The sequence below is a fragment of the Sciurus carolinensis genome, chromosome 8, assembly GCF_902686445.1.
Source record: "Sciurus carolinensis chromosome 8, mSciCar1.2, whole genome shotgun sequence".
NCBI lineage: Eukaryota > Metazoa > Chordata > Mammalia > Rodentia > Sciuridae > Sciurus > Sciurus carolinensis.
The window spans coordinates 47,137,683-47,160,549 of record NC_062220.1 but is presented as its reverse complement, the minus strand read 5'-3'; the positions used below and the strand labels follow the sequence as shown (position 1 = coordinate 47,160,549).

The 22,867-nt window shown below is 38.6% G+C and overlaps 1 protein-coding gene across 1 annotated transcript in view; it reads left to right on the top strand.

Annotated features, from left to right (window-relative positions):
- Window positions 1-22,867, top strand: part of Asb4 (ankyrin repeat and SOCS box containing 4) — a 57,491-nt gene that overhangs the window by 16,598 nt on the left and 18,026 nt on the right. Inside the window, exon 3 of the mRNA XM_047561356.1 lies at window positions 21,612-22,102. Coding sequence (XP_047417312.1) covers window positions 21,612-22,102 — 491 coding nt within the window. The remainder of the gene's footprint in view (window positions 1-21,611; window positions 22,103-22,867) is intronic.

Here is a 22,867-nt window from a genome sequence, read left to right as displayed (position 1 = left end):
TGACCTACACCTGCTTAAAAACCCTCTTCTCTCAAGTGGCGGAGAATGACTCTAAAAAGCCTCTCTTCTGGTCGCTGGTCTCTCCAACAATTCTGTCTTAAAGACAACTTGAATTAGTTTGCAGGTCCTTTCTCACATCCAGTTAGACGGCAGTTCCTCCAGCCCCTTGTGTCCCATGTGGAAATCATTCCACACTTTATATCCCATAGCTTTAAACAGGGCGATGTAAAGCCCACAGTCTATTTGGTAGTGGAATTTTAGAAGCATCGCCTTAAGAATCAGGACTGGAACAAGGCTGCTGTTCTCACCACCTTTCTTCAGCTTTGTCCTGGAGGTCCTAGACTGCATAGAGACAAAAGAAAAATAAATAATGTATGAAGACCGGAAAGAAGGAAGCAAACTGCCATTATTTCATACAATGTTTGTCTACACAGAAAACTCAAGAAAATCTACCACCAAATGGTTCATTAGAATGAGTTCAGCAGAGGTACTGCATTTCAGATCAATATACAAAAATCAATTGCATTTCTATATAACAGAACTAGGCAGTTAGAAACTTTAACATATGCAATGATATATTTGTCATATGACATGAAATCTAAGGGACCTAGAAAATGTATTCAATAAAAGAGATGAAAGAGATATAAAATTGTTTGACAGATATTAACAAGATTCCATATTCAAGGTTTATTATGACAAATAAACCTGAGACAACCCTTTTCCTTCTTTGATTTGATTTGCTGGACATTTAGCTTCATATTGCTAAATAAACACCATTTATTTATGCATAAAAATTGAAAAGAATAACTAGCAATATAAGCAGTTTTGTGGCAATTGACTGATTTGGACCGGGCTCAGTTTCCTCCATCTGTGGCCCCCACCTGCACAGCTACCTTTCCCATCTCCCACCCTCACAATATAGTTCCATCATTACCACAAGGTTTATAGTGGATGAGGGTAATTTTTTCTTTTTCTTTTTTTTTTGGTATAGTTTTCCTTACTGTGGATGGCTTTGTGTTACTTATTATTGATTTTTACTTAGTTACCTATATACCCATTGTTATTTGAATTCCCAAACTCTTACCTAAAGTTGTAATCATTTCTGAAATATTTAAACTCAATGGGTATTTTATCAATTTCATTTTCTGAAAAGAGTCCTTTAGGGAGCCTTTGCGCTTGCCTCAATCAGACCCAGCTTGATGCCTGTCTGGTGTGCTGCCGTCATCCTGGGGTCCTCCTTCCCTGTCATTCTGGAAATCTCTTTTCCTGAATTTCTGGTTTGGTGTTCCTGTTTCCTGAATTACAAGTCTTCCTAAGTCTTGGTTTGTTGCTTGTATGGGTTAAATATATCCTATAGTAGATCTCTGAGAAAGGGTGTGTGAGACTCTACATGCTCCCAAATGTGGTTATTTCATCCTGATTGACAAAGAATTTTAGGTTCTTTTCCTTTAGCATGTTAAAGGCATTACTTCATTGCTTCTAGTTTTCAGTATTGGAACTGGAAAATATGAAGTCATTTTATTTCTTTTTAGATGACCTGTTATCTACCTCTCTGGGGAGTTTAGAATTTTCTTTTCATCTTCGATGTTCAGACATGACCTGCTTTGGTGGGTGTATTTGCATCTTTTGTGCTGGGTCCTTTTAATCCCCAAATACTTGTCTATCAGTTTTGAGAAATGTTGATGAATTATTTCTTGCATGAATTACTTTCTTCTGTTTACTGTTTGCTCTTTCTTGAATTGTGATTATTTGACTATCACTCCCCTTGGGCCATTTCTCTAATTGTGTGTATTGTCTTTCCTGTTTTATCTTTGTGCTATACCCTGCACTTTCTGAGAGATCTACTCCAGGTTGCATTTCTGTGTTTTTATTGTCTCCATCTACTGCTTTGTGGCTTTCCTTAGCTCTCTTTTAATCCTTGACTGTCTACCTGTGTTTCAGATTGAGTGACTAAAATCAAGATGAAGTTTGTTGACTATTAACTTCACAGTAGGGAATCTGGCTAGACCTTTCATCTGGGGAATCATTGACATAGTATTTTTAGATTATTTTTTTAGATTGGATATATTCTTCAAAGAAAAATCTAACTGTCTTCTTCCTGGAGGCTCTAGGCCTAATTGCCAGTATTCCATTTGTTGTGTTAGGAGAAAAGTCTGGGAATGCAAATATAGAATACCCACTCTGCCCTCTCCTCTTTACTGACCTCAAATTTACTCCCATGTAAAGTCTGAGTTCAGATTTCCATTCTGAAGATCTTTCTTAACTCCTTTACACTCAGATCTGTGTTGTGTTCTGGATTCTGATAGCACACTCTAGTTTTCCTTTGTGGTGCTTATATTTTATTTGTTTGTTCTTTGATAAGTGTCTGCCTATAGGGTTCATGAGAACAAAGACTGTTTTATTTAGCATAGCCAAGTGCACAGTACATTTTGGGTGTTGATTATTGAAAATTTATTGAATACTTAGTTGAGAACAAGTACTAGCACTAGGGAGAAGAGTGTGGTAGAGGCAAATAATTTACTAGAGAAAATCATGCCTGCTTTTTGGTCTATTGTACTCATTGCATTTGTTTTTTGTTTTTTTCTTTTAGATGACACACAGTAACTTGGACATTTAAAAAACTGATGGAAAAAATCCACTAGGGGGACAAAGATTGAAGATAGAGAGGAGGCAAAATTTCTGATGTGAGGATTCTGAGAAGTTTGGGAAATGAGATCCAGAGCAAATAGAAGGACAGATTGACTCTAGAGAGGAGAACCTGGTTCTACAATTGCCAGAGACAAAAGGGAGAGAATGGGAAGCTGGTATATGAAATGTTAAGGCTTTGAGGAAGTTTCCATTTGAAGGGCATTTGTCCATGAAAAGCAAGAAGAAAGATCTGAGAGTAAAGAGAAGGAAAAGGATTAAAGACTTGAAGAAAAAGGTTGGAAATAATTATTATAGAGTAAGGGAATAAGTTAGGAAGAGAAACACTGGATTGCTGAGCAGTCTGGAGAGCCCAGCTGTTCACATTTGGACACACCTGTAGTGTGGTTCTTGCTACATGGCACCCAGCTGCGTGCGGTGCAAGAACTAAGACCATGATAATCGGGTTCCCTCAGGATGACGGCTACTCATAGCACAGGTGGGCATTTTGAAGAGATGGAGGGAGTTAAAAGTTTTGGCAGTAGAGTTATTGGAATGATGGGATATGAAGCTAACTGGACAGGGAGGGATGAAAGTGAGGACACCTAATGGGCAAAAAGAACATAGACTGTGTGAATGAGTTCCTGGAATGGCTATGTATGGTGGACATTAGCAAGCAAGATAAAAGTCAGAAGGTTATGGTCAGAGAATTACATACGTCAGTTAGTGACTTTTGGAGACTGATCAGTTTCTAGTAATGTCTCAGTCCAGGTGTGAGTGTGGGTGAGAGTCACCCAATCAGAGGGAGGAGAGAGTCATTAAAGAGAACATGACCCAGAGAGAGAGGGACCAGGGCACTGGGTGGGTAGTCCACGTCGTTGTGAAAAACACCCAGAAGAATGGCAAAGATTTGTGTACAGAAGAATAATGTGAGTCAGACCCCTAAATCTTCAGAAGCTGATGGAGAGATAAATGTATTCAGGGAAGATGTTAGGTGGTATAGCTGAAAAAGCAGAGCCCTAAAGAAGCAGGGATGTTCTTTTTATTTATTTTTCTAAGGGAATTAGAGAGTAATTGGAAGCAGCAATGGGGAGTCAGATATATGAAAAAGAACACCCAGCTATATACTGCAGGCCAGAGTTAAGCATCCTGCATCCGTTTTTTGAGCTTGGAACAGAGCAAAGCTAGTTTGGTTGCCATAGTAACCAACGCCATGGCTCCGGGCTCATTAATCCTGTGTTCCAAACTAAGCACTTAGCAATAGCTTCTGAATAAATGCAACAAAGCTCTGCATACTGAAAAGGGCACATTCATGTTAAGCAGGGGAAAAAGGTTTTCAATTTCATTCATTAAACTTGAGTAAATAATTTAATATCTTTGTGCGCCAGTCCTCCGAGCTAATGAATAAGGATAAATGCTTAATGGAAAATCTAGCTTAATAAAGTTAACAGCATCGGCTCTCCATATAAAGGAAATTGATGTTGCCAGTATATATGCATATGAAGGGGAAAATGGAAAGGAAAATAACAAATATTAAGCGTCTACGATGTGGATATGTCAGGTACTTTAAAATAAAATGTCTCATTTAATCCTTGCAATGACCACGTGAGGTGCACATTATTCTCATTTTATAGATGAGGAATCAGAGACTCAGAGAAGTTAAATAAGGCCTCGGTGCACACAGCTCATTGTATTCCAGCAGACTCAATTCTATTTGGTTAGTGTACATGACAATCCCTCTCTGCCTTTCTGGGAATTGTATACTGCTTATTCATTCATCTAAGACATTTGACTAATTAAAAAGTGAGAAGAAAAGTTTGTGCTAAGGTGACACAGTATAAAAGAGAAGCTTAAACATTGTATTAGAGGTCCATTAGCTTGAAAAATATTCACTGCCATGAGATGTTTTGAAAGGTTTTCCTTAAAAAAAAAAAAATGAGAAGGCAGCTGGGTATAGTAAAAGTGTGTTTAATTAAGACATGAAAAAGAGTCGAAGCTTCTTCCAAAATTTGTCCCCTCAAAGCAATCATTTATCCCCACTCTGTTACTTCCTAGCATGAAGAAGGTTTGGAGTTGTGCTGCAGACCCTCAATACAGGAGCTGAATCTTTTCCTCTAAATAGGGTAATGCCTTTGTTTGCGTTTTTCAGATTTGCTGCCACAAAGGCGGAGATAAGTGATGAAAGAAGATATAGTAAAAATCCATTAATTCATTTTCCTTAAAATTAGACTCTAATTAAAAGCACCACTTTGATCAATTCCAATTTCTGCCTCCAACAATGTGATATAGTAAGGTGTGAAATAACAGAAATAACTAGGTGCAAGTTAAAGATCCTTGTCATTAAACTTAGCTGTTAGCAGTTTGCTTTTTTATCTAACTACCAATTGTTCCATCTCAGTCATATAGCTCTTGCGGTCTATTTTCTCAAATCAGAGTCGCATGATGCTGCCCAGATTAGTCCCAAGAGCATTTTGAGATGGAAAGTAGCAAGAGCAGCTTTCTTTCACCCCTCTTGGCTTTACAGGTTTTTTTCTTGGGCTGGCTCTCTTGACTTAAAGTTCCCCCATCAAAAACCATATGTGACTTGTTTTGAGTTTTCATCCTGAGTATGTTATCTTTCCTTTATAGCTAGAAGCATCTGAAATCGGAAATTAAAGGATGACATTTCCCTGGGTCTGTACTACTTCATTTTTTTCCCTATCAGCACTTCTTTAATTTTATCTTCCTTAGAGTAGCCTGGATCTTATTATCTTCTAAACATTTTAAACACCATTTTGCAAAAGATATCAGATTTAGAAACAAAAATGCAGTGTTTTCTTTATAACCTCTGTAAGTAATAACTTATGTACAATCATCTAAACAACTTCAGAAGGGGGCTCAAAGGCCCAGATTTGGAGGTAACGGTCAAATCGAACAAGAGCCCGAGGCTCCAATCTCAGTTTTCCATTAAGCTAACAAAGACAACACACAAATAAAGAAAATGGAAAAAACATCAGAATTGGTGGTTAAGAAAATCAAGCCTATGCCAGCAGAATTGGAGGTTAAACGTAAGCCAGCTTCCTAAAGGTCTCTACTAATTAGAAAGCCAATGGGAACAGAATGAGTGGACCCCTGTCTTTTCGGAGACAAAACGTCTCCCTAGCAATCAGAAGAGGTATTAGCCAACCCCTATGGAGAGCCACCAAGGGGTGGATGCTGCTGGAGGGCCCCAATAAGGGGGCCCACATAAAACAAATTCCTGGAGCCCAGCATCTTTGGTGGTTATTTACTTGTGGCCTTAGAAATCTTGAAACCCTCAGCAACATTCCTCAGTGAAGAGGGCCACACCAACCAAAGAAGTGGGTATTAAGATAGGAAACAAATTCACTTCCTGCAAGCAAAGCTGAATTAACCTAGGTGAGACCCTGAGGCAAGGTGGGCTTGGACTTAATAGCAACAACTACCAGATGGTATTTCTATTGCATACCTGGAAAGTTATCCATGTAATTATTAATCCTCACAACTATCCTGTAGGAGTCATTCTATTATCCTCATTTGTGGATTTAAATTCTGAGCTTTAGACAAATTGCTTTAATGGTGAAACCAGATTTTGACAGGTTGATCTCAATGCTGAGTACCTTTTTTGTCCACCAGGTGGAGCTGCCTCCCCTTTGCTACGGAGAGTCCTGGCTAGTGATAACTAACTCGTCTTGGAACTGTCCTGGTACTTTTCTATTGCCCTACGTAGGGAATCTTTGTCTCCATTGGGTGTTTGACATGTCAATCAGTGAAACTGCACTCCTTTAGCTCCTATGTAAAGGAGGTCAAGATTTAATTCCCTGAAATCTCAGCCCACATCTACCAAATAGGGATAGTGTGAATAACTCAATTTCATTCTAGACAACTCCAGCAGGTCTCAGGGATTATGTATGGCTACCCCCAACTCCCCAATAAAAGAAAGATTCCTTTGGTCAAATAAGTTGTGGGAAATTCATGTTAAGTTAGATTTCCTCACCATAGGGTTTCCTCGGAATCTTTTACATGGTAATCTGAGTTGTAAATAGACAAAGTTATACAGAATCTAATTTAGTCATGGAACTTTGGATTTGAGTGCATCTCTTATTACCAATATGCCACAGAACAGACTTTGGGAAATGTTGGCTTAGAGAAATGAGATTATGACTTATAGCTAGAAGGGAAGCTCACATTTGTGCCCCAAGAACTTCACAGAGCTCTATGTACACCAGTCTTCTTTCCAGCTGCCCATCTGAAGGCAGGCGGGCAGGCAGTCTGGAGATCCAGAGAGGCGCTGCAGTCTGCTAGCAGAATTCCTTCTTATTTGTGGAAGGTCCATCTTTGCTCCATTAAGGCCTTCAGTTGATTGGATGAGGAGTTCCTGAATTATGAAGGTAATCTCTTTTCACTTAAAGTTCACCTATTCAAATGTGAATCTTATCCAGCAAACACCTTCAGCAAAATGTTTGATCAAATATCTGGGCACCATGACCCAGCCAAGTTGACCCATGAAATTAACCATCACATTCACCCAGACCTGTGTCAGACTTCTGACCTATAGATCTCTAAGATAAATAAACTTGTGCTTTTTTAAGCTACTCAGTTTGTGGTAGTTGGTTATAGCAGTAATAGGAAACCAATACAGTTGCCATCTGCCCAGTCTAAGCATCAGCATCTACTGCTTGCTATTTCCTGCTGAGGACTTGGTCATCTGTCTCTCAGTGTCAGTTTATTCCCCCAGTTCTGCAATTGTCCAGGATTGATTTTGTCTCTGACGTAGATCACCAATCCAAACCCAGTCTCCCTGCTCCTTGACCACCACCACTCCATGGAACAAGGTTCATTGCTCTCCAGTTCTCCATGCCTATGATCACATCCAGGTCCTTTATGTTGCTCCATTCTTTGCTTTTCTTGCCTTTTCTCTCAGTTACCCCTTACCTGTTCATCAGTAACACAATGACTCCAGTTCCTCCCACCTCTTCTTACCCAGGTTTCCCATTGCTTTTCCTTTTTCAGTCAGGGCTTTTGGTTGATTTCTTGAATTACTATCTCCCCAATATTCTGACTACACCACAACAGGGTTCTTCTGGGCTAGTACAGACCTGAGCTAGTACCCTTCTCTCTCCTTACTGTTAAATTATCTATTAAAAAAAAGGGGAAAGAAGGTAGAATGAATCAGACATAATTTTCCTATGTTCATATATAAATAAACTGCCAGTGAAACTCCACATCATGTGCAACCACAAGAATGGAATCCTAATTAGAATAAGTTGTACTCCATGTATGTATAATATGTCAAAATATACTCTATTGTCTCTAAAAAGGACAAATTTTTAAAAAAGGCTGAAAAAATGCATAAAAACTAGCCAGGTGCAGTGTTGCATGCCTGTAATCCTAGCAACTCCAGAGGCTGAGGCAGGAGAAATGAAAGTTCCAGGTCAGCCTCAGCAACTTAGCAAGACACTATCTCAAAAAATGAAGGGCTGGGATGTAGCTCAGTGATAGAGCACTCCTGGGTTCAATCCTCAGTACTGCAAAAACAAAACACCCATTTAGCAATAGCTATATAAACTAAAATAATTAAGCCAAAGAATAAGTGAGATATCTACTAATTCTATCATGAAATGCAAGTACATTTTTGATGAAATGTCATATACTGAATTTTCTTAAACAAAATGGATACATGGCTCCCCAAAAGCTGGAGAAGGAGGTTGACTTGCGTGATCAGTGTCTGACTTCAAGGGCATTAACTTTTCCTCCCCTTCACTTCTTTTCCTGTCTGTGTTCATTGGTAGTAGACCTCACAGCATGCACTATGTCAGGGATTAGAGAAGATACTGTATCTCTACCTTTCTTCCAGATGTCTCAGTTATGAAGATGGTAACAAGAAGTCCAACTTGGAGTTTATGGGAAATATTTTGTACCAGCTGAGAGGGAACATTACCCTGACAACTCCGGGGGAGATTATTGTAAAACTGCTTTTCTGCAAGCAACAGGCCAAAATTATGAAGACCTCTTCTTAATTCCATCTAAAATTTGAAGTGGACATGGCCTCTACAAGACCCCAGGAGAAAATGGGCTGAGATAAAGACAGGGATGCAAAAGGAGCTGGGGAAATAGTTTCCCTCTTCTGGTCTCCTTTAAGGTTTCTAGACTATGTAGCTACACTTCTGATTTCACCAGCTTGTGACATGGACAATATCACACATGGGGATCCTGGGTCTAACAGCTGCAATTGTCCACATTCTGCATTATTGTGAAGTGCTTCTCTAAGGTTCCCGTTCTCTGCTAGGAATCCCATCAGAGACTTAAGCAGTGTTCAGAACATTGTTCTTTCTGGAAGCTACTGGTAGTAGAAAGAACCCAGGAGTTCCCTCTGGACTAAAGAGCTCTTCACTCATAGTCAAGGATAATGGCTACCCCAGAAATGGGCTTCATTATGTGGCTTTTGCTGCCACCACCAATCCCACTGCTGCTTACCTAATTTCTGCTTATGCAGTTGTTTTCTGCTGGCTTTGTGCCCCAGTTGTACCTGTTTGCTTCACGTGGTGTCATCTCCCCATCTCACTTCCTGTCCTGACTTCATGTAGCCACTCATTCATCTTCATCCCTAGAACCGGTCCAGACCTCCTCTTGCTCTCACACCCAAACAGACAGAGTTTTGTCTCTGGGTAGAGGAAGAGGTCCTTATTCACTTTCTCTAAGTTCATAGTTCTTTAAAAAAAAAAAAAAAAAAAAAAAAAAAAACTTTCTCAGGATTAACCTCTTTTTCAGTTGAATGACAGTAATAGCATTCATTTCCTACAGTGAAAACACTCATTCCAACCATAAGATACGGTCTGACTTCTTGAGCCCAGCAAGATTGGTGCAAAATAACATAATAATGGTACATTTTCCAAAGCCTGAGTTATTCAGTCTTATCTATGGTTGTTTTGCTAAATTTTAATCAGTGGTTTTTGGAATTAAAAAGATAAAAAATGAAATAAATATAAGGTGACCAAGCTCAGTCTCTGCATCATGGATTGTTCTCCAATAGCACATCTAGAAAGATATCTTTTCTTTAAGGTTGAGTAAGTTTAAAATAAACAAAATGATAAATAAACATGGGCTCTATGAAAAAAAAAATTGTCTCCCAAAGGATGGGAAGCAATATTCTGAGGAGTTGGCAGATAAGCTTTGATATGAAAAAGATTTGCTTCAGGAGACAGAGGGAAGTAGTTTGTGATATTTGCTTCCTATTTTCAATATAGTTCTTTTAAAAAAATACAGGTAACTGTTAAAGAAGAAACTTGCTATGAGAACAGAGAAGTGTAAAGGAGTTCAGTTTAACTAGCCAAGCTGACTTTCCAGCCCATTTGATGACCTTTCTCCAGTCTTGTGTGCTGGGTTTCTCTCTCTTTTCTGTGTTTAAGTGTTGGTGTGTCCCCCACTAGTTTTCCCCATATAAACTCAAATCCGGCTTCAAATATCATAAGATGTTCACTTCAGGTTTGTATCTCCGGCCCAACCCTCTCCCCCAACCTCCAGATCCGTGTGCCTCTGTAATCCTTCTACCTGGACTTTTCATAATCATCTCAAACTGACCGTGTCCAGCCTGAAACTGTGCTCCCACCTGGCCTCTGTGCTCACCACCCGTCCCCTCTCAATAAACCACAATTCAGTTTTTTCAGTTGTTCAAGCAAAGGCCTAGGAAAGGATGTTTCTGTTTCTTCACTTTTCCTCACACCTAGCCAGACCTGTTGGTGCTGTTAAAATCTATCCACTCTGGCCACTTCACCCCACCTCCACTCTGGCCTTCCCACCCCAAGTCATGCGCTGTTTCTTCCTGAGCTATGATGATGGATCTGATATAATTTCCCTGCTTTTACATCTATCCAGGGTGATGAGAGGTGAATGGGTGGATTATTTTGTCTTTGGACAAACTGGGCTCACCCCTGCCTCCCTGATGTTTTTCGCTGCAGCTTCCTCTGCCACTCATCTCTGGCTGCTTGTCTTCTTTGTGTTTTCTAAACCCATTGAATTTGTTCCTACAATCTTGCAATCTTCACTTCTGCTGCTTGCTTTGCCAGGAAGGCCTCTCCCCCCATGAACTTCAAATGGTTTACTTCCTCACCACCCAAATATCACATCTCAAGAACCTTATGTGAAAAATTTCATCTTCTTTCCTTTTTATTCACCATCTCTTACCCAGCCTTATTTTTCTTATTCTATGAAGTGTTAGTAAACTTTTTGTCTATCTTCTTCACTAACAAGTCAACTTCATGATGTTGGTGACATTGTCTTTTAGTGGCTATGGTGTTCCCAGAGCCTAGGTCAGGAGCTCATACACAGCAGGGGTTCAATAAATATTCATTATGCAAACACCACCTGGATCAATTTTAGAACATTCCATCAACCAATAAGAAACCATGTACTTGTCCACTCTGGGCTTTTCATAAAAATGGATTCACATAGGGATTGGAGTTAAGGCTCAGTGGTAGAGCACTTGCCTAGCACTTATGAGAACCTGGGTTTGATCCTCAGCACCACATGAAAATAAATAAATAAAATAAAATATTGTATCCATCAACAACTAAAAATTTAAAAAAATTTAAAAAGGAATAATATAATAAGTGGTCCTCTGTGTTCAGCTACTTTCACTTAGTAGAATGTTTTCAATGCTTCTTAAAACAATGAAATAAAACAATGTACTAACATTTCATTCCTTTATGTTAAAGAATAATATTCCATTGTGTAACTATGCCACGTTTTATTCATCCATTCACTAGTTGATGGGCATTTGAATTGTTTTCCACTTTGGGGCTATTAGGAATAATGCCATTATGAATATTCATAAGCAAATTTTTGTGGGGATGTCTGTTTTCACTTTCCTAAAGTACATATCTTGCAATGTTAGGAAAACAGGAATTGCTGGGTCATACAATAGCACAGTGTTTGGCTTTTTTGAGGACTTCCATGATGTTTTCCAAAATGGCTGCATCTTTTTACATTTCTGCCATCAGTGTGTGAGGATTCCTGTTTCTCCATGTTTTTGTTGACACTTGTTATTATTTGTCTTTTTTGACCACATCCATCCTAGTGGGCTTAAAGTATTTGATTTGCATTTCTATGATGACCAATGGCATTAAGCACCTTTTCATGATTTGTGTATTTTCTCTATAGAAATGTCCATTCATATACTCTCTCTCTCTTTAACATTAGGGATTGATCCCAGGTACACTTACCATGGAGCTACTGCAGTCCTTTTTGTATTCTGAGGGTCCCAATAGGTTGCCCAGGCTGGCTTTGAACTTGTCATTCTCCTGCCTCAGCCTCCCAAGTAGCTGGGATCATATGCAGGCACCATCTTCCTGTAACTTTGCTCATTTTTAAATTGGTCTATTTGTCATTTAACTATTTGAGTTGTAATAGCTATACTTTTATATTCTGTTTTTTAAAAAAACCTTATCAAGTATACAATTGTTCATATAATTTTGAGAGCTGTCTGTTCATTGATAACATGAAAAGAGTAGTTATGATTGCTCAGGAAGTTATGTAAAGGAAGAAGATCAGGAGCAAATGATGACACCCAGGGCAAAACAAAACAATCGAAGGGGTGAGAGAAGATGAGTCATAGAAGAATCATCCAGGAATCCTAAGAGAGGAAGTTGAAGAGCATAGAATTTCAAGGAGTGCATCATCAACACCATTGAATGTATCAGGGAAGTGTGGTAGATGAAGATTGAAGAATGCAGGTAGGAATGATCCATTGGAGGCCCCTGGTGGCCTTTGTTAGAGTCATCCCAGTGGGAGAGAGCAGATTCTGGTGGACTGAGGGGTGTCTGGGCGGTGAGAAAGCAGGTACAGGAAGCAGAGTCCACACTTTCAAGATGTTTACCCAAAATGAGATCAAAAGAAATTGTAAGATAGCTCAAAAGGAAGGAAAGGTTGGGACAAGGGTAACTGTGCCTATAAAATGAGGGCAAAGAGTCCATGGAAAGGAAGATGTTAGCTCTAGAGAAGACAGAAATTATTTGTGGGACAACATTCTGTTGCTGGGAATATGATCAATGGCAAAGATGGAGGTGTTGGCCTTGAAATAAAGGCGAGAACTCTTTTCTCCTGTAAGAAAAGGAAGGCAGGTAAGGTAAGCATTTTCTGTGCATTTTTTTGCAACCAGCAGAAACTTCATTCAGTAGTGATAAAAAAAGTAGAGGTCACCATTCTGTAGTTCTCTTCTATTCAGGCTCATGGAGGATCACAATTTCTAGTTCCTCTGTGTTTCATCAGGTATATGAGTCTTCTAACTAATGACAAGCAAAGGGAAGAAATAAGAGTCACTTTCAGTCTTATGGCATGAAAAGTTCATTTGGGATTTTTTTCATGTGTGTGTGTGTGTGTGTGTGTGGTTGTGTGTGCTGGGGATTGAACTGAGAGACCTTAGCCATTGAGCTACACCCCAGTCCTTTTTCATATTTTATTTAGAGACAGGGTCTCACTGAGTTGCTTAGGCCTTCACTATGTTGCTGAGGCTGGCTTTGAACTCACAATCCTCCTGCCTCAGCCTCCTGAGCTGCTGGGAATACAGGCATGCGACACCACACCCAGTTTCATGCGGGCTTTTTACAGTCAATTTTTCTTTTCTTTTCTGTGATGGTTAAAAGGAAACTCAGTAGAAGGGGTATAACCACAAGACCAACCAAGACAGCTTAGATTCCTGAGAGATCAAATAGAAGACATTTGATCCTCTGTGAGAGTGAGAAATAAATCATTGCTTTAAGCCTCTGAGATTTGAGTGTTGTTACAACACCTATTTAGTCTCTCCTGACTAAATCCTAGTGTAAGGAAAAATTAGAATATGTTGGCAATCAAGGAAGAGTTGAATGACTAGCTAAGCATAAGATAGAGATACAACTGGGCAACCGGGACCAGTAACTCATACTAAGCCTAACAGAGTGCAGATGTGTGAACCTCTAACAGGAATTCACTGCAGGAAGACCCAGTGAGATTTTGGGGAGTGGTAACATGATTTGCTCCGGAAGATTTAGGAATGGGGAATGCAAGTAGGTTGAATGGAGGTTCCACAAAGACTTTGCAGGGTGATCTCTGTGCAAAGATAAGAGAAAGACTGAGCTGGATGCCTATGTCGCCTGTGAAAGTGGTAGAGTCACTGAGAGTTTGTGAGATTATTAATAAGAAAGAATGAGGAATAACCTCCTTGGGTGACATAAACCTTAAAGGATGAGGCATACAGGGTGAAGAAGTGATGGTTCTTGCTGATCTAGAAGAAAGTAGTTCTTAACTTCAGACTAGAGAGAATGGGAGTATTAGAGAAATGGGACCTTAAGGGAAATGGTATTTCATTTAAGATTTCATTTAAGACAAGACTGTGGAAGATACAAGGAAATATATTTGCTTTAGATTGTAGCCTGAAAGGGCAAAATTGAAACAAGAACAAAGCAGCCAACTGAAAATATGCTTTGGTGACAGTTAATAACAAACTTGACACTGTACAAAATTGCATCCTTGACAAAGAAGCAGACCTGAGAAACAATTCCAGAACATGCAGGAAATGAACAGTTCTGAATAGGAAAAAAAAAAGATCTAACCTTTGAATAACAGATGTTTCAAAAGAAAGCTTACCTTTAATAATGAGACAATGTATGTAAAACTCATAGTGAAGGCTTAAAACAATAGTAGACTTTATTAATGTTTCCACAAAAGAACACTAAGCAAACGTCATCTCTTACCTGCACCAAAACCTGAACTAGCCCTTTGAATGGAGGCAGGTGTATTTCAAGTTGCTGAGACCAGGCATACACCAACCAGGATGAAACAGCTCAGATCAAACAGAGCTAGTGAGGATTCTAAGCCTCTACTTGAAGTTAGTAACTTGAACCAAATTCCTTCTCCTGTCCTTATTGTCAGCCCACATTAATATTTTCTCTGTGCCTGTACACCGAGAATAATCAGGCTGAATACCTGTCTTACTGCCTTTTCTAAGAAAAGTGCAATTTTTCTAGAGGATGTTGAAAAGGAAGCCATGAGCATTTAGTCTTATTTTCATTCATGCACTCAAGATCCAAAGTTAGAAAAATTTGTGAGAAGGGATTTCTTATCAATAACTATGATTTGATAATTGATGGGTAGAGAACAATTTAAGCAAAAAAAAAAAAAAAAAGAGGGAGCGAGTTGTAGTTTTTAATACAAAAAGAAATGTTTCCTTTAAAAATATGACCAATATTTCATAAGAATAGAAGAAAAAAATCCTTATTTTAAAAATATGCACCCATTTGGAGATGAAATGGTTAGGTTTGGTTTTTGACAAAATCAATGAAAAAGTCTAAACCCAGACATATCTTTGATAAAATAATCAATTTCAACAATAAAAATAGTATAATTATGCAATCAAGTGAATAAATAGAAGATTGCTTATAAAGGAACAAAACTTGGTGAGCTTCCATTTCTCCAGTGTTTGGTATTAAAAAAGCGTAGAACACACACACAGAATTTTGTGGAGGAAATGCTGTTACTGAAATCACATATTCTTTAAATGGCATTTTTATTGTCTGACCCCATTAGGAAAATATTCTCAGGTACCTGCCTTCTTAGAAATATGCCTGAAGTAATCCTACCTAAAAAATCAACTGGACACATAAAACTATTAATTGGACGATGCACGGGATATTAGGTGCAGTCATAAAACAATATTAGTTTTATCTTTGGTGTCTCTTTAGATTAATGATTTCAGAGGGTCTAGGTTTTCCCCCATTGTGGGATGTGCTCTCAGGTAAGTCTTAGGCAAGAAAAAGTTGAACAGCTAATTTTAGTATCAAAACTCAGTCCCAATTCAAAAGTTGGACATCTGGGGCTGACTAATAAGTTAAGCTTGATTTAAAATTGAGGCACCTCTCTCTCTTCCTTTTGCTTTTCTGCTTCAGACTGGAAGCATTCAGAGGGGAAAGGGCACCTACTCTCCTTCCTCACTTGGCACTTCCACTTGCTCTTGCTGCATCTCATTACTAAGGGTCGTTTCCAGCTCCTGCAGAGCAGGAGAGCAATGGAAAGGGGGAAAGAAAAGAAGAAACTTCTTCCTTCTAGGGATCTAGCTTGCCCACTTCCTGGGTTTGGCAGTCCATTTAAAGCACAGCAACCAGCTGAGCACATAGAAATCAATTGAAATAATAGTTTACTACAAATCAAAGGCAGTTGTCAAAATTGTTTAACAAACATCAATTTTAGAATAGTAGTTATCTCTGTGGAAGAAATAAAGGGAGGAGAGAAAAAAAGAAGTGGGTCAGCTTTCCTGTACAGTTATATTTCAGAAAAAAAGGAAACTAAAATAAATATGGCAAAAATTAATATCTATTAATTATGGACATGGCATCTAAGTGTTATAAGATTTTCTGTATGTTTGAATATTTCATATGATAAAAAAATCTTAATTTGGTGCTGTGGTAATAATAGATATTAAGATAATAATACAATAGTAATAATATTAAGATAGTAATACAATAGAATTTTAACCTAACTCTACAAATGAACATAAAATACTTTGGACTTTTAGGTAAATATTGACATCCCTAGGAAAGCAACTATAGTAAGAAAAATCAAGGTGATATTGGGTTTGATTTATTTAGAACTTTCTAAGATTTTTTTTTCTCATTTGAGAATCTTTCATTATGGCAGTGATAATCAAGATGTTTGAATTACAATACAAAACATCTGTATCTGTTTGAATATGTAGCTGTTTAGATTCTATATACAGGTTCAAGGAAGGCACTATTTCATTTATTTATCTAGGATTGTCTTCCCAAAACATTAGTAAATTAAATTTTATATCATTGTAATTTACATTATTTATAATAATTGTAATTTTGCTTATACATGTAAGCTAGGACATTGTATTTATTTTTCGAATCTATGTGTGAAGTTAGGTGATATTACCTATGGGGGCCACTCCATAGAGTAGGGAAGGAAAGCCTTGTCCTGAAGGGTTGGGAAACACTGATCTGGGCTTCTCCTTCTCCGCCCCATTTCCCACCACAAGAGATCTTCAAGAAATCAGGACCATCTGAACATGGAGAGGAGAGAGGAACTGGGTTAAGAATATGAAAACGGGATGGGGAATCCCCAAGTCTGGGAAGACAGAGGGGTGAGTTTCTGCAGCGACAGAGACCTGTTCCTATTCTCCTGATGTTCCTGGGGGTGGCAGAACTTGTGGGGAGTGGATGCTTGGCAGAGGATGATTCTGAGGGCCTGTAGGGAGCAGCAAAGCCCAGCAGGTGGAGCCACAGCAACAATTGATGGTGGAGGGCCAGACAATCCCTGAGGTCTAATTGTGACTGATGACATTAGTGCTATGTCTTGGGGGTAACAAAAGGAGATAATGGCGGCAAAGCAAAAATGTAATATTAATGGCACTGTGTTAAAGTCCCTCCTCAGTCCTGGCTTCAGGACATTTCCCCACAACTATCTTTCTCTTGGGTCTGGAACCCTTCCTTGTGGCTGGATTCCAACCTGTGTGAAGTCTTATTCTGTCTACCCTGATTGCCCATTATCAGTGCACACAAACATTGGCATTCGATGCCCACAGGTGAAATATGCAAGGTCCTTGTTCTTTATCATGCATTTCAAATTTAAAATTTTATCTGTCTCTTTGGTTGGCATTCCAGACTGCCTCACATGAGTTATAAGGTTCATGGAGGGCATCCTCTCATGAAAAGTTTCTTTACTACAAATAATTTATCCTGCTCACCTAGGATGAAAATCATCACAGACACTTTTAGGGTATGTATTTTACAGGAATGTAAAGAAACCCTCTTAAAGAAATAGACCATATTTATGCATGGAAGGACTCCATAGCGTAAGAAAGTAATTTCTTTCTAAATGGTTATATACATCGAAATAAGGTCCAAATGAATCAAATGTTAATGTTATAAATCTGGATAGTTATGCAAACTTTGAGAGAACTAGGACATTCTAATAAAAGCGGGGGTGGGGGAGGCAAAGTTGGCTCATCTAAAGTTATTAGCACTGTATTTGGGAAAAATCTGAATAAAATGGTTCAAATATACAGCATTATGATAGCATAAGCTTACATTTTAATTTAGCGGGGAGCTCATAAAATGCAAATTAAGCAGAAATGATTCAATACATAAGTAGATGAATATTTGGACTATAAACTAAAGAAAGAAACACCACTATTTAATAATTACAAAGAAAATGTTCTAACTCTAGTAATCACATGTAAATTTGGATTTAAAAAAAGGAGACCATTTTTCCTTCCCAACTATCAAGAAATTTTAAAAAGTGTATACTAACATACTGGTGAGCAAAATAGCTACTTTTATGTGTTATGAATATAACTTTGGGTAATCATTCATAAAGGTCCTTAATCTACTTCATATGTTCTAACTTAAAAATTCTATTTGGGGAATTTATTCCAAGGAAGTAATCCTAAATTTTATATACTATAATTAATTACAACATTAGTTATAAGATCAAAATTCTGGAAAAAATTATGTGTCCAATGGGAGGGTGTATACTTACTAGCTGGAATATTATGTAGTTATTTAAAAATGTTTAAAGTGATAATATGGCTACACATACTAACATATTAGTATTAGGAATGTTAATAATAGCACATAAAAAGTATTGCAAATATTGGCCTCAGCAAAGCAAGGCACTAAGCAACTCAGTGAGACCTGGTTTCTAAATAAAATACAAAATAGGTTGGGGATGTGGCTCAGTGGGTGAGTATCCCTGAGTTCAGTCCCTGGTACCCAAAAAATAAAAAATAAAAAAAGTAATGCAAATATTAAAATGTGTTTAACTTAATTGATAACTAGGGAAGCCATTCAAACACAATGAGACATCACTTTGTACACAATAGATTTGCTAAATTTAAATAGACTGAAAAGACTGCCGTTGATGAGGAGTTAAAGATACACACATTCAATACTCTAGCAATTCCACTTACGGGTGTAGAAACCAGAGAAACCCCTGTGCATAAGCCCTGGGATACAAGAATGGCAGCTGTGGCTGGGATGGCTTACCAGTAGGATGGATAAATCATGAGTTACTGATTCCATGAGACGGAACACAATAAAATGAATAAATGAGTGTTAAACATCACTATGCAGATTGTTTTCCCCAACCTAATGTTGAGGGAAAGAAGCAAATCATAAGTGAATATGTGTTCATGATTCCATCTATTCTAAGTTCAGAAGTACCTAATAGTTTAGCTTTATATACAGAAGTGGGAAAACTAAAAGAAATGATCTGATTATCTGAATAGACCTGATTCTCTGATAATGGTCGCCTCTGCAGAATGGAGTTGTGATGGGGGAGATAGCAGGAAAGTAGAGGGCTTTCCGGGATCTAGAAGTGTTTGATTTCTTGATCTGGGATATAATTGCATGAATGGTGACTTTATAATAATATATATAATATAGGTAAAATAAATGTAATATGCATTTTAAATACTCTATAATGCAAGTTGCATTTTATAGGTTGAACTATATCCCCTGCCTCTGCAAAAAAGAAATATGTTCAAGTCTGGACCTTTAATAATTCAGCATGTGGATTTGAAAGAGGGTTGATGCAGATGGCATTACTTAAATTAAGATGAGGTCATACTGGATCAAGGTGGGTCCTTAGTGCAGTATGATTGCTGTCCTTATAAGAAGATGGCCATGCGAACAGCAGACACAAAGAGAATGCCACGTGAGGATGGAGGCAGAGACATCTGCAAGCCAAGAGTCATCAAGGGTTACAGGACATCACCAGAAGCTAGGAGAGAGGCTAAGACAGATTTTCCCCCAAAGCCTTCAGAAGAAACCAACTCTGCTGGCATCTTAAATTTCAGACTCCTACTCCCCAGAGCTGTGGGAGAATAAATTTCTGTTGTTTTAAGTTATCCAGGATGTGATATTTTATTATGGAAGCACTTGGAAACTAATACATTGTATTCTCACTTTACAAAATATTTGTATAAGTTCCCAAGAAATTATGTTTCTGATCTAATTTCTTGAACAAATCACGAAAACCTAAAAATCGAAAAGTGGTCAAATCATCTAATTTTAAATATTCCCTGGAACAGTTACTCTGGAAGACACAATTCAAGTATAAAAATAAGGAGCTCCTAATCAGAAAAGACAACCGTGCTGCATATCTAGTTGTACCAAGGGGTCAAGGATCAATTGTAAACGTCCAAGTCCATTAAAAAATAAAGAATGTGGTTGTTCCACATTGGCCTGTAAAAATTTCATCCTGACCCTTTGATTTTCTCCCTTACTGGAAAGTCTCCAGCGACTGATGTGACCCTGCACATGGCTGCTGGGAAGACATGCTTATTCATTCCATTTCACTCCTGAGCAAAGACCTGACCTGAAAGAAGACCTCACCCAGAACTTTGCCAGGGCAGAATACTGATGAATACAGGGGCTCTGTGGAAGACTGGCTCTGTTACAGCTCTGATTTCCGCAATTTAGGAGTACACAGTCTTGGAGTTTGCAGAGAGCAATGTGCTCTTGCAAACCTCACTGGAGGATTGATTTTGTATAGCATACTGAGCTTGCTAGTGGAAGTATTGCTTTTCTCAAATATGTTTCATATGGTCAGGGGATGCCATAAATAAGGCACAAATGAGCAATTCATAGAGAACAGATTTTTTGCATTTAAAAAAGGAAACATTGCTATGGTTTATAACATCGCTATATGCTCTGGTTTTCAAATATCAAACAAAGATAATGTACAGAAAAAATTTCCTGCAGAAAAATAACAGTGAGGTAGAATAGCATAATAATAAGGGAATTTGAAGCCAGCTTGTCTGTTCCCAAATCTTGATTCTGCAACTTACTAGTTTTTGACAGATTGTTAACTTAAGTGCAAGTTTCTTCATCTGTAAAATTAGGATTAAAAATGCACACACTGTGAAGAGTTGCTGGGAAGATTCAATGAGGCAGTAAATGAAAAGAACTTAGCTCAGAATGTCGCACATGGGTAAATATAAAATAAATATTAGTTATTGAAATAATAATAATAATAATAATAATATCTCTTCAGGCTTACACTTGAAGTAGCTATAAAAATTTCTAGAATTGATTATAGACTTGGCCCCCTAGGGGTCATTTGGTTCACCCTATTAAAATAGATGGAGAAGGAAAATTTCAGCTTCTCAAGTTGACCATTCTAGTACTTAACGTTACTTATTAGAAAAATATAATTCATTTCAGTTTCCTGGTCTGTTAAATAAGTGGGTTGGATTAAATAATTTCTAGCAGCTTTCCAAGCACAAAAAATGTATTTTAATATCCTTTGTCAACCATAAATCAAACATATTACAGTCTCTAAATTATTTCCTTTCTTTCAGAGAGTATTTCTATTATAGTAGCTTCTACCCTTTTTAATGCAAAATATGACCTTTAGGCTAGTTTGGTGGCCAAGGAGAGAAAGAATATGTATTTTCTGTATTTTCATTGTGTTTCACAATCCAAAGATTGTGATTTCAGTGAAAGAGCTGGATAATTTCCATGCCACTAAAGTTTTCCTGCATCAAACTTTTAGGTTCACCAGTTTTGAAAGAGAAGAAAAGTATATTTTTTGAAGCATTCAAAACAATGGATGATTTTTAAAGTCACTCGTCTGAGCTTCAAAGTTTGCGATATAACCTTTATTTTAATGATGTTTGGTATTTTATTATAAAAGCTTTATGGTTATAGGGATCATTCGATATTTCCAGATCCACCTGGGAGTTAACTGAGATTCCACAACGCTCCAGCCTTCTTCAGTTCTTTATTCCCCTCCCCCGGGTGCATTTGCGGACTTTCCAGGAGGTGGCGCTGTTGTTTAAAAGGAGTGACTTCCAACGGGATCAGAAATGGAACTGGGGCGGGAGGGGAAATGTCAGAGGTTAAAATAGAATCAGCGAGAAAAGTCCTGTTTAATGTACCGTGGGAAGAATGACTAAATATGCTTAAGTAACTGTCTGACTCAATTTCCCCTTTTAGGTGCAAACGTGAACATGAAGACCAACAACCAGGATGAGGAGACGCCCTTGCACACGGCCGCCCACTTCGGCCTCTCGGAGCTGGTGGCCTTCTACGTGGAGCACGGGGCCATAGTAGACAGCGTGAACGCCCACATGGAGACCCCACTGGCCATCGCCACCTACTGGGCCCTCCGCTTTAAAGAGCAGGAGTACAGCAGGGAGCACCATCTCATCTGCCGCATGCTGCTTGACCACAAGGCCGAGGTCAATGCCCGGGATGACGACTTTAAATCTCCCCTCCACAAGGCAGCCTGGAACTGTGACCACGTGCTCATGCACATGATGCTGGAAGCTGGTGCAGAAGCCAATCTCATGGATATCAATGGCTGTGCTGCCATCCAATACGTGCTGAAGGTCACCTCGGTGCGACCTGCCGCCCAGCCGGAGATCTGCTACCAGCTGCTGTTGAATCATGGGGCTGCTCGAATATACCCTCCCCAGTTCCATAAGGTGAGGCCGCGTCCAGGGCCACTCAGCAGGGTAACTCAGACGCAAATGGTGCTTGTCTCAAATCTCCAGGTAACTCAAGCTTGTTTGAGGCTTGAGTCCTTGGACTACCGACCTCTCACCTCTACTCCACCTTCCATTTACAAGCCTAACTCTAGCTGTCTTGTCCTAGTCCAAGTCTGAGCAAAACCTGGGCCTGAGAGTCAGGGATGAGAACAAGGGTGGCAGATAATTTTTCATGTCTTGTATGTACCCCAGTGAATTAAGAGTAACTTTCTGGGTAACTGAGTGAGTTTTCCAGAAAGGTGATTGGTGTCAGACTGGTCATCTTTGAAGCAGAATGTCTGGTCTCAAGACGACTCGACAGGATTTGGAATGAATTAGCTTGTAGCCATGAAAGGGTCACCCCATTTTCCAGTTTGATGGAAGCTAATATTTATTAATAATTATATTTATTCTAGACATAAGACTTAAACACACTGTTAAAATTATTTTGTTATGTTAATTTAGTTAAATTCTTACAACAACCCTACAAGGTATATATTGTTACCCCCATTCTACAAAAGAAGATCCTGTATATATATGTTCCAGCACTGCAACTTGGCTATAGTTTGGTTCCATTATGTATTTTTGTAATATACTTCGAAGCCTCTTTTCAGAACAATCTTGATTGATGATCTCTAATGTTCTGGCAGGGACCAAATACCAATATTATTGATATAACTAAGGCATGAACCTATCCTCAAGTAACTTAGAATCTAGTAGGAG